This window comes from Pelodiscus sinensis, chromosome 17 (assembly GCF_052426305.1).
Source record: "Pelodiscus sinensis isolate ZL-2025 chromosome 17, ASM5242630v1, whole genome shotgun sequence".
In the NCBI taxonomy this organism is placed as follows: domain Eukaryota; kingdom Metazoa; phylum Chordata; order Testudines; family Trionychidae; genus Pelodiscus; species Pelodiscus sinensis.
Window position 1 is genome coordinate 24,177,250 of NC_143068.1, and position 15,357 is coordinate 24,192,606.

The following is a 15,357-nucleotide window of genomic DNA, read 5'->3' on the forward strand; positions in this document are numbered from 1 at the left end:
CAGGCCAGATCTGACCCGCCAAGGGTGTTTTTCCTAGGACTTATCTACATGGTGCAGAGGTGGGGGGCTCACACCAGGTCCTGGACTGCTGCATGTCCATCTTTTAAATGTAGTAGTAAGAGCCTGGTGGCTCTTGCTATATTTAAACGGCAGAGCTCAGCAGGCGTCGTTCTTGGACCCCACCTCACCTTATCGACTAATTGTGTAATCGATACAAACTGTACTGACTACACAATTAGTCAATTACCCACTTCTTAACATCCTTACCCTGAGCTACAACAAAAAGAAAAGCAATGCTGGGCAAAGTTCTTTCACACATTGTACCAGAAGGAAAGGGAGGAGAATAAAAAATTGGGTCTACCCATAGATCTGTCACTTATAAAATGAGTTCCATTTTATACGTGGCCTAGACCCCTTTACAAATCTGCCAGTTCTACATGAGGCTGCATTCCACATGTGGCAAGGACACCACCCCCACCCCAAAAATGATAGTCAAAACACTTCAAGATCCAGAAGAGGAAATCTTTGCAGTGCCCTGAAAGAAGAATGGAAATAGAGAGGAGCATGTAGACCCTTCAAAGAATGACCAGCTCTTCAATGTTTTAATTTAATTTATAATAAAAGCTTTTTTTTTTTTTTTTTAAGAAGTTGATAGCATATATTTTCTTACTTCTCTGGACAAAGTTCTCACTTTTCAGGATGAATGAATTTTTCAAACCACAATGTCATCAACAACTGTTGAGATCTATCACCATCAAGTGACCCTGATCTGAACTCTTCTGAACTTTCATTACATTGACAAGCACAGCCCTCTACAAATGGCTGTCCATGATCATCAGGAACTTTAAAGGTTTCTTAATCAACTTTTCCAAAAATTGCATTACAGTCTTAAAAGTTAACTTGCTACACAAGCTCACCTTTGCCTATTTTGCATAATTTGAATTGATTGCAATAGCACTGTGTATATGCATTTTGCATCAGACAGAAGAACACAACACAAAATATTGTTCTTTGAATGCAGCTGAATATTCCCAGCACAAACTACATTTAGAACTGTACTTGTATGGCTAGGTCAGTTATGGGTGTAATATTTTATAGCTATAGTTAAATGGGTTTAACCTCACTATTTATGAAATTATACTGCCTGACATAAACACTGCTTATTCTCCTTCCTGTACAGCAAGGGTGGCCAACCCAAGGCTTGCGAGCCACATATGGCTCTTCTCCCCCCCCCCCCCAACCCCGGGTGCAGCTCATGAAGCCTCCCCCTGCCCCTATGGCTCGAAAGCCTCCCCCACGCCCCTAAAAAAAGGCCTCTCCTCCCAGCTTCCTGTGCTGACCTGGGCAGGGGAGCTGTCTGGTGCAGCCATGAAAGCAGCAGAAATAAAGATGGCGGCAGGTGGCGGGAGCCTGCTGTGGCCCAAAAGCTTCAAAACGCATTTCAATGCGGTTTCTTAAAGGGGCAGAGCCTTTTTTTAAAGAGGTTTTTTTTTTTTTTTTTGCTTGACCAAACATGACCAGGGGCTCGTTTTAAAGGGGCAATCTTTTTTTTTCCCCCCTCCTCTACAACTTTGCCCCTTTCAACTCTTTGTGCTGGATCCACTGCTATCTTGGCTCTTTGCCCAGAATGGGTTGGCCACCCATGTTGTACAGGAATAAACTATATTAATATCACACTGAGTGCTAGAGGGGCTGTAAATGTATGTTTACACACAGGATCGTACTGACTTTGGACAAGCAAGGATTTACAAACAATTTCACAAACTGTTTGTTTTTAGCATTCTAACTTTTGACCAATTCATCCACTTTAACTCATATTCCACAGATTCACATTACAAAATATCCCATTAGTCCGCATAGGAGGATCAAAGTTTTTCCACCTTCAGCCTCCTCTTGTAACTAATGATTCTCTACAACTTCACTTTCTATCCCAGCATTCTATCTGCGTCATATAGCCGCTTTAGTTTGTACCACTTCTAATGCAGCACACTACAGCATCACCCAACTTAGCATCTGTCATTTGTTTGGAGGGACATTATTTGATTATCGTGACTCCATTATCCACCCTTTTCCAGCATAATTCACTGAATTCTAAAGGACTAGCATAGCAGTAAAGAACAAACCCTTAAAGATAATACTTCACACTGCGTAATATCTTTCAACCCAGTATTTCAAAGTATTTTCTCATTTTTAAGTATTCTTATTTTAAATCTAGCTCAAGGTGATGAGTGATGTTTGGATTGTTTCAGTAACAACTTTCCCAGACATAAATTGTCACAGCTTGGAAAACCATGTTTCCAGACAGTCCTGACATCTCCCCTTCCCATCTACCTCCACAAAACCCCAAACAAAAGGCAAACAACCTGCCTTACCTGTTTCATTAGGTTGCCCCATTCTTGAGAGCAGCAGTAAAAATCAAACTAAACAACTTACAGACTAACACAATGAACTCATACAGCATCATGACACAACAATTTTATTCCAGAGAACAAAACCTAAAAAATTCAGCCAAATCAAAGGTGTCATCTTCATTTAATTAGAAAAAGTTAACTTTAAAATACATAAGAGAAGAGGGATTTGGAGACAAGTCTAAGATTGTGTCAATACTAGCATTTTTCTTTAGATCTCCATCACTGACTGACCTGAGTCAGTGAGAGCAAGAATCATCAATAACAGAGGTGGACTGCTGGTACCATTTCAACTGCCATGTCATCCGACCCTGCTCATAACAGGTCAAGCCAATCTGGTGGTTAAAACACCAGTGGCCACCTGGAGCTCTATTTCCAATAACCCACGTTTCCACCACTGCAAAGTTTCCACGAAAAAGTTCAAACCACGCCCGAGAGAAAAGGCAGGTTGAGCTCCAAGAGCATGGATGGGAATGAGGGGCTTGCTGGGAAGGAATACGGGCTACAACTAATGTGAAGGGGCCGACAAGGGAAGCTGTGTGGCAATAGGGATTCAGGAGGGCAGGTCGTGAGCTAGGGGCGTCGGATACAGCGGAAAGGAACGAACGAGCATGAAGGGTCCGGGGATAGACAGCAATGACAAGAGGGCCCGGATAAATAGCATGGGGACCAGCGCACGGGGGAGATGAGAGCGAGGGTGTGTCACAAGGCCAACCCTCGGAGTGAGGCGCTGGGGAGGCAGGAGAAACGGGGCCCAAGCAAGGACAGGTCTGGGGAGAACGGAGCGCGCAGAAGAGGATCGCGACCAGTAGTGACATGGGTGTGAGACGAGGCTCGGCCGCTGCCCGCAGACCAGCAGCGGTGGCGCAGGTCGGAGATAACGGTATGGCTCGCTTGGGACGGGTGCTCCCCGCTCGGCGGCCGCAGGTAAAGCCCCCAGCCCCCGTACCTCGAACATAAGCCCCAGCAGGAAGCCCATAGCCAGGCAGGACACGGCGTCCGCATGGTTCTGGATCACGAATTCATGGCTCAGCACAGCTGGGCTCTTGTTCTTCCTTCGGAGTCCCATGGTAACCCCCGAGGGCCTAGCAGCCGGCCGGGTCCAGGAAAGAGGTGGTGATTCTTCCTCAACAGCCCCCTCACCTCACGCACAGTAAACACCCCGGCTTTTCGCCGCCCGCCCACAGCTCAGCATCAGCCAGTCACAATCCAGGAGAACAATGATTGACAGTTGTACTGGTTAATCGCCGTGCCACTGGGAGGTGTGGCTTTCAGAGAGGGGCGGGGCATAAGTCGCCGTTTGATTCTCGGTAGAGCTCTCGCGGTCCCCAGGAGTGACACCGACTCCAGCTAATGAGATGAGCCAGAGGGTGGGGCATGTGACTCCGCCTGCGGTGGGTGGGCTTTACAGAAGACAACTAATGCAACCCTTTGGAGGGGAGGGCGGAAGTGGGGTTGTCGCGGTTGCTAAGGTTCCCACTCCGTTTTGTGGGTGGAGCTCGGAGCGGTAGCGCGCGCTGCTTGAGGTGCTGCTGCTATTGGCGTGGCGGCGGTAGGCCTCTGCGCGCCGTGCTTCAGTCCTACCAGCCAGTGGCTCTAATGGAGATGACAGGTCCTAGTAGGTCCCGCTCCGTCCTGATTCCGATGCTGGGGTGCCTCTTCTGGAGCTGACAGACCCATACGAGTGGGAGGCGGCTCTATGGAGAAGGCAGGTTTCAATAGGCACCGCATTATCGTCGTCGCGGCCGGCTGGCTGTCAGTCGTGTGAACTGAGTGGCTTCGCTCAGGTCCCTGGAAGTGGTGCTTTGTCGTAGCGTTTCAGTAGCAGCATCTAGGACGGAAGGCCAACCGCGTAGCCCAGAAACAAAGAGTTGCAGGCTGGGGTGGAAAGCTCTTGTATCTTTGTAGTGGCTGCGGTGCTGCCCCTCAGACCTGGTTGAAAAATGGAGGGTGCGGGGAGTCTGAATGGAGACTAATTTTCTCACATGGAGGGAGGAACTTTCATTAAGATGCCAGGGGTCTTTATTCCCTCATCTACTCAAAAATTCGTTGAAACTTTCAGGAGTTTCCATGGGCAGTACTGTTGGTCAGTAAGGTAGAGGGAACTTTCTGGAATTTCCTATGCTGAAATAAGGGAAATCATTGTTAATGGCCTGAGGAAACAAACAATGGAATTTTGAAAGGGCGTCCTAGAGAATGGCCTGAAATGATGGGTTCTTCATCAGAATCTTGAAAGAATTCAGGTGACAGAAAAATAAAAGGTGTTTGGCCTCATCCTCTAATCCAATGCGTGTAGCTGGAAACTTTGAATCCACGCTGAACTGGAATTGACTACAGTAAACTGTGACTAGTCCTGCAGTACATTAGAGTCTAACAAAAAATGTAGATGGTATCATGAGCTTTTGTGGGCACAACCCACTTCTTCAGATGTGGCAAGCTCCACCTGCATGGATCAAATTGCAGAAAGGAATTTAAGTGGGGAGTGAAAACAGTATTTGTGACAGGAAAAAGCAGTCCTAAAGTTAGTATCACTTTTCACATCATTTATTACTTAGCAAATGTTGCATAAATTCCAATTAATATAAAATAACTCCCTAAAATTACTTTTTACTTGATCTCAGTGATATTCCTAGGAATATTCAATTGCTACATTTTTAAATAAATCCAGTTTGGACACGTTCAAGCTGAGAATGTTAAAATGAGTGTATTCAGCTAAATGTGTAACCACTGACATTTTCAGGGGTTACACATCTAAAGGGGGGGAGGGGAGGCAGCAGGGTGGGGGCTCTGTGTAACCGTAGAGGTTACCTGATGAGCCCATGCTCATCGGTTAACTGACATATTGACACTACCACTTAACCTAGTTCATGCCCCATTTTTGCTCTCTGTCAAAGTTTCAGGCATATGTAGTGCAGGAAACTGAATTTCATGTTTATATTCACTTCAAAAGTATTTGTATCATTTGTTTGGGAATCAGAAACAGCATGTGTTACTTGACTCATTGTCAAGTACTCTCAGTGAACTTTTTATAAATCATGATCAATTTACAGTGAAAAATATTTGGAACCTTTTGTTCTGATACCAATTCTTGCAATTTAATCACAAGTCTGGTGATATTTAGTGTTTTTCTTTAAGATCCAGTTCCTTCACATTTAAGAATCTCAGGTTTTCTGAAGGTTTTTTTAAACTTCTATGATTGAACAAAAAGCTGTGAAAGGTGAACCCCAATGACTCTAAGCTAATAAAAAGGCCTAATATTATTCTAAAAATTATTTTAGTTATATTTGTGGGGGGCCTAATGTATGACATTTGAGCATTTAGAGTGGGTGTACTAAATATATCTGAGGAAAACCACTCACTGCGTTTCTGCTAATGGAAGACAAGCCTGAACTTATGCAATAAATTATTTATTACAAAATAATAAATATTTTATTATTTATTCAGCTGTACTGAAGACAGTACTGTAACTATTTTAAATATAGTTTTGTGACGTAATTAATTTTTAGCATCAAAAGCAACTAGTAAGTGAGCTTCAAAATAAAGTTGTTTCTGGGTTTGAGCAGGGATGAGGTTGCTAATATTGTCTTGGCATGCAGAATGAACAGTGTCTTTCTGTGAAACTTTCACATGATACAATAGCAATTGGTCATATTCTGCTATGCATGAGTAAGTAGAAAGGATTAATAATGAAATTGTTCTGACCTAGTAAAAAAAAGTCAGTGACATTTTCCCAGAGTAAATTATGGGATGGGATTCTGTATGCTTTTTTGGGCATCAGATATACTTTTCAGTACTTGGCATTTTTATTTGTAAAGTTAATGTAAGATTTACTGGCTGCCTCTGGCATTATCACATACAGTAAAGTCTGCATAAAGAATGCATTAGCTGAATTTAACTGACAATTTGCTAGATGATGCTAGAGACAGAATATAATATATATTGTTCTTCGTTAGCTGGATTGGTTCTAAAAAAAAGGAAATGAAACCTGTATTTTTCCTTAATTCATATGCTGATATTTGACAGACAACGGAATCAGATGATTAAGGAAGTGACATTTTTTTACAAATATATTCCCAGGTGCTTCAACATACTGTGGGGACAATCTGAAAAATGGGAAGATGAACTGATTTCACTGGGTCATCTGCCAGCTCCTCATGGGTCTATACTGGCAGAATTTTTCCATTATTGATGCCTACCTCTTCTGACCATTTCCACATTTGAACAGTCTTGTATTTATTTAAGTCATGTAAAACTACAGTGTTATTTCACAAACAATATGTACATAAGAACGGCCATACTGGGTCAGACCAAAGGTCCTTCTAGCCTTGTCTGCTGACACTGGCCAGCACCAGGTGCCCCAGAGAGAGTGGACCGAAGACAATGATCAAGCGATTTGTCTCCTGCCATCTCTCTCCAGCCTCTGACAAACAGAGGCCAAGGACACCATTTTATCCCCTGGCTAATAGCCTTTTATGGACCTAACCTCCATGAATTTATCCAGCTTCTCTTTAAACTCTGTTATAGTCCTAGCCTTCACAGCCTCCTCTGGCAAGGAGTTCCACAGGCTGACTACACGCTGTGTGAAGAAGAACTTTCTTTTATTAGTTTTAAACCTGCTACCCATTAATTTCATTTGGTGTCCTCTAGTTCTTCTATTATGGGAACTAATAAATAACTTTTCTTTATCGGCCCTCTCCACACCACTCATGATTTTATAGACCTCTATCATATCCCCCCTCAGTCTCCTCTTTTCTAAACTGAAAAGTCCCAGTCGCTTTAACCTCTCCTCAGACGGGACCTGTTCCAAACCCCTAATCATTTTAGTTGCCCTTTTCTGAACCCTTTCCAAGGCCAAAATATCTTTTTTGAGGTGAGGAGACCACATCTGTACACAGTATTCAAGATGTGGGCGTATCATAGTTTTATACAGGGGCAGTAAGATATTCTGGGTCTTATTTTCTATCCCTTTCCTAATAATTCCTAGCATCCTATTTGCCTTTTTGACCGCCGCTGCACACTGCGTGGAAGTTTTCAGAGAACTGTCCATGATAACTCCAAGCTCTCTTTCCTGATTTGTCGTAGCCAAATTAGCCCCCATCATATTGTACGTATAGTTGGGGTTATTTTTCCCGATTACTTTACACTTATCCACATTAAATTTCATTTGCCATTTTGTTGCCCAATCACTCAGTTTGGTGAGATCTTCTTGGAGACCCTCACAGTCTGCTTCTGTCTTGACTATCCTAAACAGTTTTGTAATTACACAGTTATCTTTTATCATTCATAGATATTATGCAATCAGACGTTATAAGAAAGCTATATTAAACTGATATTTTTCATTTCATCAATATCTTTCACCTATCTAGTTTCCTCATACTGGTGAATGAGAAGAAGCGTAAGCTCAAAACCAGCAAACACTTAAGCACATATGTAACCTTTCACAGGAGCAATGTTACTGAGCTCTACTGTAGTATTTATGTGGAAATTGTTACACATGTTCACAAGCATTTGCAGAATGGGACTCTAGATTTTTCTTCCTAATAATTTATAAATACTGATAAAGAATGTTAATTCTTTGCTCTTTTCCGTGCTATAGGACACGGGCACCATTATGTGGAGCTAGGGTTGCAGTAGCCCCCCTCTCGAGTTTGAAGCCCTAGATTTTATACTTGAGGTCTGCTTAAAACCCATGGCTGTGTCTACACTGGCATGAATTTCCGGAACTGCTTAAAACGGAATACTATTCCGTTTTCAGTTTTTCTGGAAAAGGAGCGTCTACACTGGCAGGCTGCTTTTCCGGAAAAGCCCTTTTTCCGGAAAAGCATCTGTGGCCAATATAGACGTGCTTTTTCGGAAAAGAGACCTGATTGTCATTTTTGCGATCGGGGCTTTTTTCCGGAAAAGACTACTAGGCTGTCTACACTGGCCCTTTTCCGGAACAGTGTTCTGGAATAAGGACTTATGCCCGAGCGGGAGCAGAATAGTTTTTCTGGAATAGCGGCTGATTTTGTACAGTACAGTGTCGTTGCTTTTCCAGAAATTCAAGGGCCAGTGTAGACAGCTCGCAGCTTATTACGGAAAAGCGGCTGATTTTCCGGAATAAGTGGCCCAGTGTAGACACAGCCCATGTCTTGACTCCAGAAGCAGGTCTTAAATGCAACAATTTGAGCTGCTTGCCTTTGTTAGAAAAAGAGGGAGGCAGAGTGATGAAGAATAACAAAAGGCTGGTTATTCAGGTAATTGAAGGATCCTTAGATCATGAAAACATTGCTGGGTAGTACACTTAAAAGATGGGGCGGAGGGAAAGAGAAGGAATGAGTGTTGTGCTTCAGAGATCTGCATTTGGACCACTGCTATACAACTTTTCATAAATGTTCAAGAAAAAATAGTAAACTCCAAAGTTGACTGCAAAGAGTTACAAAGGGATCTTATAAAACTGGGTGACTGGGCAACACAAGGGCAGATGGAATTCAGTGTTGATAAGTGCAAAGTAATAAACATGGAAAAATATAATCCTAACTATACATACAAAAATGATGGGGTCTAAAATAGTTGTTACCATTCAAGAAAGAGATTTTGGAATCATTGGGGATAGTTCCCTGAAAACATTTGTTCAATGTACAGCGGCACTCTAGAAACTGAAAAGCTAACAGAATATTGGGAATCATTAGGAAAGGAATAAATAAGACAAAATACCATATTACCTCTATATAAAGTCATTGTAAAGTATACATCTTGAATACTGCAAAAGCTACGAAAAGTCCTGTGGCACCTTAGGGTATGTCTACACTTGCACCCAAGTTCGAACTAGGGATGCAAATTTAGGCATTCAAAATAGCAAGTGAAGCCAAAATATAAATATCCTGTGCTTCATTAGCATAATCTCGGCCGCACGCTGTTTCGGAACCCAGCTGTTTCGAAAGTGAAAGTGTACTCTGGGCCGCGTTAGTTCGAATCAAACCCCTTGGTTCGAACTAACGTTACTCCTCATTTTTTGAGGAGTAATCTTAGTTCGAACCAAGGGATTTGATTCGAACTAATGCGGCCCAGAGCATGCTTTCACTTTCGAAACAGCACGCAGTCGAGATTATGCTAATGAAGCGTGGGATATTTAAATCCCAGCTTCATTTACTATTTTCTACTTACTAGGGTGCAAGTGTAGATATACCTTATAGACTAACTGATTTATTGGAGCATAAGCTTTCATGGGCAAAGAATACTGTATGCAGATCTGGTCAATCCATATAAAAAGATATACTGTGTTTGGAAAAGGTAAAGAAAGGGCAACAGAAATTATTAGGGGGGGGCAGGGCCGGCCAGTCCATATAGGCGAACTAGGCGGTCGCCTAGGGCGCTAGGTTAAATGGGGCACCAAATGGTGGCGCAATATCATTGAGGGGTTTGCAGGTGGGGGCGCCGATTGCATGGTTCGCCTAGGGCACTAGTTGCTGGCAGCTAGTCTAGGGCCGCCCCTGAGGGGGGGTAAGGAACAGCTTCCATATGAGGAGAGATTAACAAGACTGGGACTTTTCAGCTTGGAAAAGCAATGACTAAAGGGTAGGGAGATATGTTAGATGTCTAGAAATTAATGAACAGTGTGGTAAAATAGAATAAGGAAATGTTATTTATTCCTTCACTAACCTAATACAAGAAGCTGACCCAATTAAATGTAAAAGAAGCAGATTTAAAACAAACAAAATCAATTATTTTTTCACAATCAACTTGTGAAACTCTTACCCAGGAGATGATGGAAAAGCCCAAACTATAACAGGGTTCTAATAAGAACAAAATAAGTTCAAGGGGGAGAGATCCAGCAATGGCTACTAAGCTAGAATGGGCAGTGATGGTGTCCCTGGCTTCTGTTTGCCGGAAGCTGGGAATGGGTGGTAGGGGATGAATCATGATGACTGACTCTTCTGTTTATTCCCTCTGAAGCACCTGACATTGGCCACTTTTGGATGACAGGATACTGGGCTAGAAGGACCTTTGGTCTGACCCTGTATGGCTATTCTGATGTTCTTATGCAGAGCTGAAATGTATCTGCCTCCTTGCTGTAACCCTCTAAATCCTGCTCCCCTTCCAGAGCTGAGACAAAGCTTTGGAGTCCTGACGGGGGTATCTCTCTCTCTCCACAGACTTAGTAACAAAGTAAGAATATACATTAAAATTCTAAGACTAACCAGTGTCCCTTAAGTGACTTGCCACAAGATGTCAAAATATGTTAGTGTTAGAGCTGTTTGGGTCTAATATTTATTCAATTTTCTTTCTTTTATATATGAATTAAATATAGTGCCTCCTGCCAGCTAACTGCTAAGTAGACTGCCAAAAAAAAGTGGAGTTTTCCAGTACCTGGATAGAGATAATGTGTAGGGGCGGGGAGAGTAGATGGGGAATGGTTTCCCCGTCTCCATTTGGTGCTTGGCTTGTACTGAGCATGCTCAGTAACACTGCTGAAGCCTCTGTCCTCAGTCTGCATCCCCCATGCTTTCACTCTCTCTCCCTCCCCCATCACGGCATGCATAGGTCGCCTCCCACCCCACCAAAATATGAAATGGTGCTCCTGCTGCAAGAGAATAAAGATATTATTTAACATTTCTGAGGTAACGTTTTCAAACAATCATACTATTTAAGCTACATATATGGTCACTTGAAAAAAAGGGAGAGTGTTTTTAAAGTTAATTTATATGTGGAGCAAGATTTTAATGGAATAGCCTCAATCCTACAATCAAGTCCTAAGAGGACTTGGACAAATGTTCAGTCACATTGATTTACTTGCCTGAGCTAGTGTAAAAAATTTTACAGAGGGGACAGAGAGATATAAAATTAATGTTTAGAATCATGACAGCTTCCAGTGCAATCCCCATTTCCTAACCCAGCCAGACAAGCGATCTCCCTGTTGGTAATTTCAGTAGAGGCCTAAAATGGAATTTATATAGAAAAAGAACAATCCCATATGTGCTTACAGAAGTTACAAGTGGGTTAGTTGTAGTACAAGGTATCTCTCCTATCCTTAATATGACTTAGTTGTGACATGCAGTACCAATTGAGTCTTAGACGTCTATGTTGAAATTGATACCAAAAGGGCTAATTATAATGCTGATTTTTGATACAGAAACTTAACCACTAAAAAGAGATTGTGACTACAAATTCATGTAATGGAGGTAAAAACAGAAACAACATTTTTAGCAGTTAAAATCCTGGTCTGCATTTGAACCAGTAACCTGAATGTGAAACCCTAGAGTTGTTCCTAGTCTTTGGATTATTTGCTTCCCCTAGACAAATCCAATTTCCATGGATCAAATTGAGAAACTGGTATATTAAATACACAAATATTGTTTCACATAAGAAAGAAACTAGCAATGCTAAGAAATTTTGTTCACCCTTCTCTTACAATTCAGGATTATTTACTGGTTGTTTTTATTTCAGAAAACAACAATTAGCATCCAAACATCTGGAACAGACCTATTCAGCATCAAATACTTTATCAGAAAGTAAGTAATGTTAAATTTTAATATATCATTGGTTTGCAAATAATAATTAATGAGATACAATAATTACTTGTTTAACACATGCCTGCTTAACACGTTTTTGCAATAGCATGATTTTTTTAGGGAACATTTTTCGAATAACACAACCATCCCCGAAATAACACAAAAATAATCAAGTGGCAGACTACTTCTTGCAGTGGTATAAGTTGGTGAAAACAGTGGTAATATGCATGAGTGGATGAATACATGTGATCACAGTGCTCCTCTGCTCACTCATGTGTTTATCTTTGTGTTTTAACAAACCGCGGTGACTTGTGTTGCTAGTTATTTTGTGTTGCTAGATATCTAATGTTGACGTAGATGACCCAGCACCAACAAAAAATTGACTTTGTCACCACCACCTGAAATGCAACCCTCACCTTTTCCATTATTTTTAATGGGAAAATTGACCCTGCATAGCATTTTTTCACTTAGCACAAACATTTTCAGAAATGCATCTAAAGTATTAAATGAGGAATTACTGTACTGCAGGACCTTGGCTTTTTTCACTATTGCTATGTATAATGGTTGCAATACTCCTCTAGAATAAGAGATATCTTCTTAGATTTAAGGACTAGAATAAGTGAAAATCTGTTACTCCTGCACTGATAATATTTTGCAATAGAAAGATTAGGGATGAGTTCTGAGATAGTTTATGTCAGATGTGAAATACAGTGGACAAGGAGATGAGTATTACAGTTCCAAGTACTGTTTTCCTCCCCACCCACTTTTATAGAACATGGAGCATGATGCTTCTGCACTGAGCTCAGAGCACACTACTAAAGGATATGGAAGTTAACCTTTGACCTATAGGTATAACTGTTTGGTGATCACTTCCCTTCTCTTATGGGCTCAGTGAATATTGCTAGAGGCATGGACAAAAATGGATCCCAAAGTGGGTGGGAATGTGGAAATTAGCAATACTGAGAAATGCTAATTTAAGGACATGATTTTTGCAAGTTGGGAGACAACTCACTTGGTGTTTATACTAGGGATGTCAACGCCTGGGTTTATCAGTTAATCCTGTCGACTACATGTATCCCGCCCCCCTTGCTGCCCCTGTATAAGAAGATTGGAGTGGAAATTAAAGCATCCAGGATATATATAATGGCAGAAGAAGTTACTTGTCAATTGTAAGATTAGTATTAATAAAGCTAAGTATGTCAGACTAGATGAGTCTCATGTGATTTGGAAATGTGCATATCAAAGGCAGAGCAGTTGCCTTTGTTGTGCGTTAACCAGTTAATATTTGTATTCAAGCTTAAGTCAATAATGTTGAACTTGTAAATGAACTCCAGTTCAGATGTCTCCCTCTGTAATCTGGTGATAAAATTATTTTATAGAAGAATGGCTACTTTTAAATCCATTATTGAATGTCCAGGGAGGTTAAAATGTTCCCCTACAGCAGGGGTGGGTAGAAGGGCCTCAATGGAGCAGATCCTGCCTGTGGAGGCCCTGCTGCTCCCCCACCCCCAAGCCAATTATGGCCTGGGGTGGGGCAGCGCCTGAAGTCTTTTCCACTTTGCCTGCGCGCTGCTCGCTTTGAAGCACCACATGCTACTCACAGGGAGGGAGAGGGGAGGAGGTTTTGCGGGCTCCCTCACCCCCAGACCAATCAGGGCCTGGGGACGGGAGAGCTGTGTTAAGCTTCCTTCACCCTGCCCTGGCCCTGCGAGGAGCCTGCGGCACTTCAGAGTGCCATGTGCTCCTTGCAGGGCAGGAGGAGGCTTCCCTGATTGGCCTGGGGGTGGAGAAGCGTGCCAAACCTCTTTCAGGGCATGGGTGCCTAGTGGGAAGGGGGGGCAAAGGGGCTCTCCCACCCCCAGACCATTCCTATTTAGGCCTCACCCCTTCCGGGGTGGCCCATGGCTACCTCAAAAATTTTTGAAGTGGCCCCTGGGCAAAAATTATTGCCCATCTCTTCCCTACAGGATAATGTGTGTTATCGTTCCTGATGTCTGATTTGTGTCCATTTACCCTTTGGCAAAGAGACTGTCTGGTTTGATCAGTTTACATGGCAGAGGGGGGTTGCTGGCACTTGATGGCATATACCACATTAGTAGATGTGTCAGGGCTAACAACATAGGGGAAGAAAGTGCAATTCTAAGAGCTTTAATTTAACTCCTGTTGCTAGAGAACTCTCCTGCATTCGTGATTCACTACATGCTTGAACTGTAAATTTCACTTAGATTAAAAATAAATTAGCAAAGCATCCAGAAAAGACAGCTTTTATAAAAATATTATTTTCATCTTTATTAACAGCATATAATTGACACATGTGATATGCAAGATTTATTTACAAATTTGTTTTTCCTCTCCTTTTTTAACCCACACATAACTGCAATTACTCCCTGTGATATAGTCTCAAACAGACACATACACCCCAAAAAACTGAGTTTCGTCTCACAAAAATATGCCCCCAATCACTCTTCCATCAAATAAATTGAGTAATAACACCGGGGTTAGCTTACTTTAAGAGGCTCCTTCTTTTGCTTTTATTTTTTGTAACCTTTACATGAGTAAGTTCTGTGCCAGCACAATTATGGAAACTTCCCATTGAATTAATAGGCTATTTTAAATATATGCTAAAATACATTCTGAAGTTAGCAATGCTCTTTTAGATAGACCTTCAAGAACAGACTGTAAAGTGAAAAACAAGTAATGTAGTAAGCCATTAGCTGTACAGTACAGTAAGCATTTACAAGTAGTGAATTTTTGTCTCCATCAAATTGAAGGATCTGTCTGTAAAGGGCTCACAACAGTGTTTAACAATCAGACATTATCTTATTTTAAGACCCAGGGTAGAATTTATTTTAAAGCATAACCTGAGTTTAACATAAATTCGCACCACCCAACCTGGCTGGTAGAACTGTGTTATTACTCAGTTCAGCCAGTGTGGCCAGGAGTTTCATGTAATTAGTTGCTAACATGATACGTAAAAAGGTAACCCTGGTCCACAAAAACTATTCGGCCTGGTCTACCCTGGGAGTATAGGTTGAACTTAGCCATATTAGATTGATATTCTAAATGAGTCCATTCCACCAAGCCCATTCCGTCAACTTTAAGGTTGAATTTTGGTATTCCTGCTTTCCATGGGGAGTAATGGTAAATTTGATCCTGCATGGTTGCCTTCAGGGTAATGCAGATTTATTAAGAAGAAAAGGCCACCTTCTTAATCTCTAGGAGGTGTCCCATAGTGCCCCACTTAGACCACTCTCATCAGGATTTTCAACTCTGCTGCTCTCCAGGAAAAGCCTGTGGAAAATTTGAATTTCATTTCTTATGCGGCCAGTGTGGCAAGCAGCCTGCAAATTGAGCAGTGCATCTCAGCAGCGCACCCCACCATGAATGGCCAGGGTCACAAATGAACACCTGCATGGAGCTTGTAGGAGATTGTGGACCTCCTTGCTGTGTGGGGAATG

General features: G+C 42.0%; 1 protein-coding gene across 5 annotated transcripts in view; it reads left to right on the top strand.

Annotated features, from left to right (window-relative positions):
• The first annotated feature begins 3,911 nt into the window (after positions 1-3,911).
• ZMYND8 (zinc finger MYND-type containing 8) overlaps positions 3,912-15,357 on the top strand; it is a 165,524-nt gene continuing 154,078 nt past the window's right edge. For 2 of the 5 annotated variants that reach the window (XM_089769693.1, XM_089769695.1), the window contains exons 1-2: positions 3,914-4,116; positions 11,835-11,899. In XM_089769693.1, coding sequence (XP_089625819.1) covers positions 4,108-4,116; positions 11,835-11,899 — 74 coding nt within the window. In that variant the 5' untranslated portion in view covers positions 3,914-4,107. Of the gene's footprint in view, positions 4,117-11,834; positions 11,900-15,357 lie in introns of all 5 variants that reach the window. The other 3 variants (XM_089769699.1, XM_075901562.2, XM_075901561.2) reach the window with 3 other exon arrangements.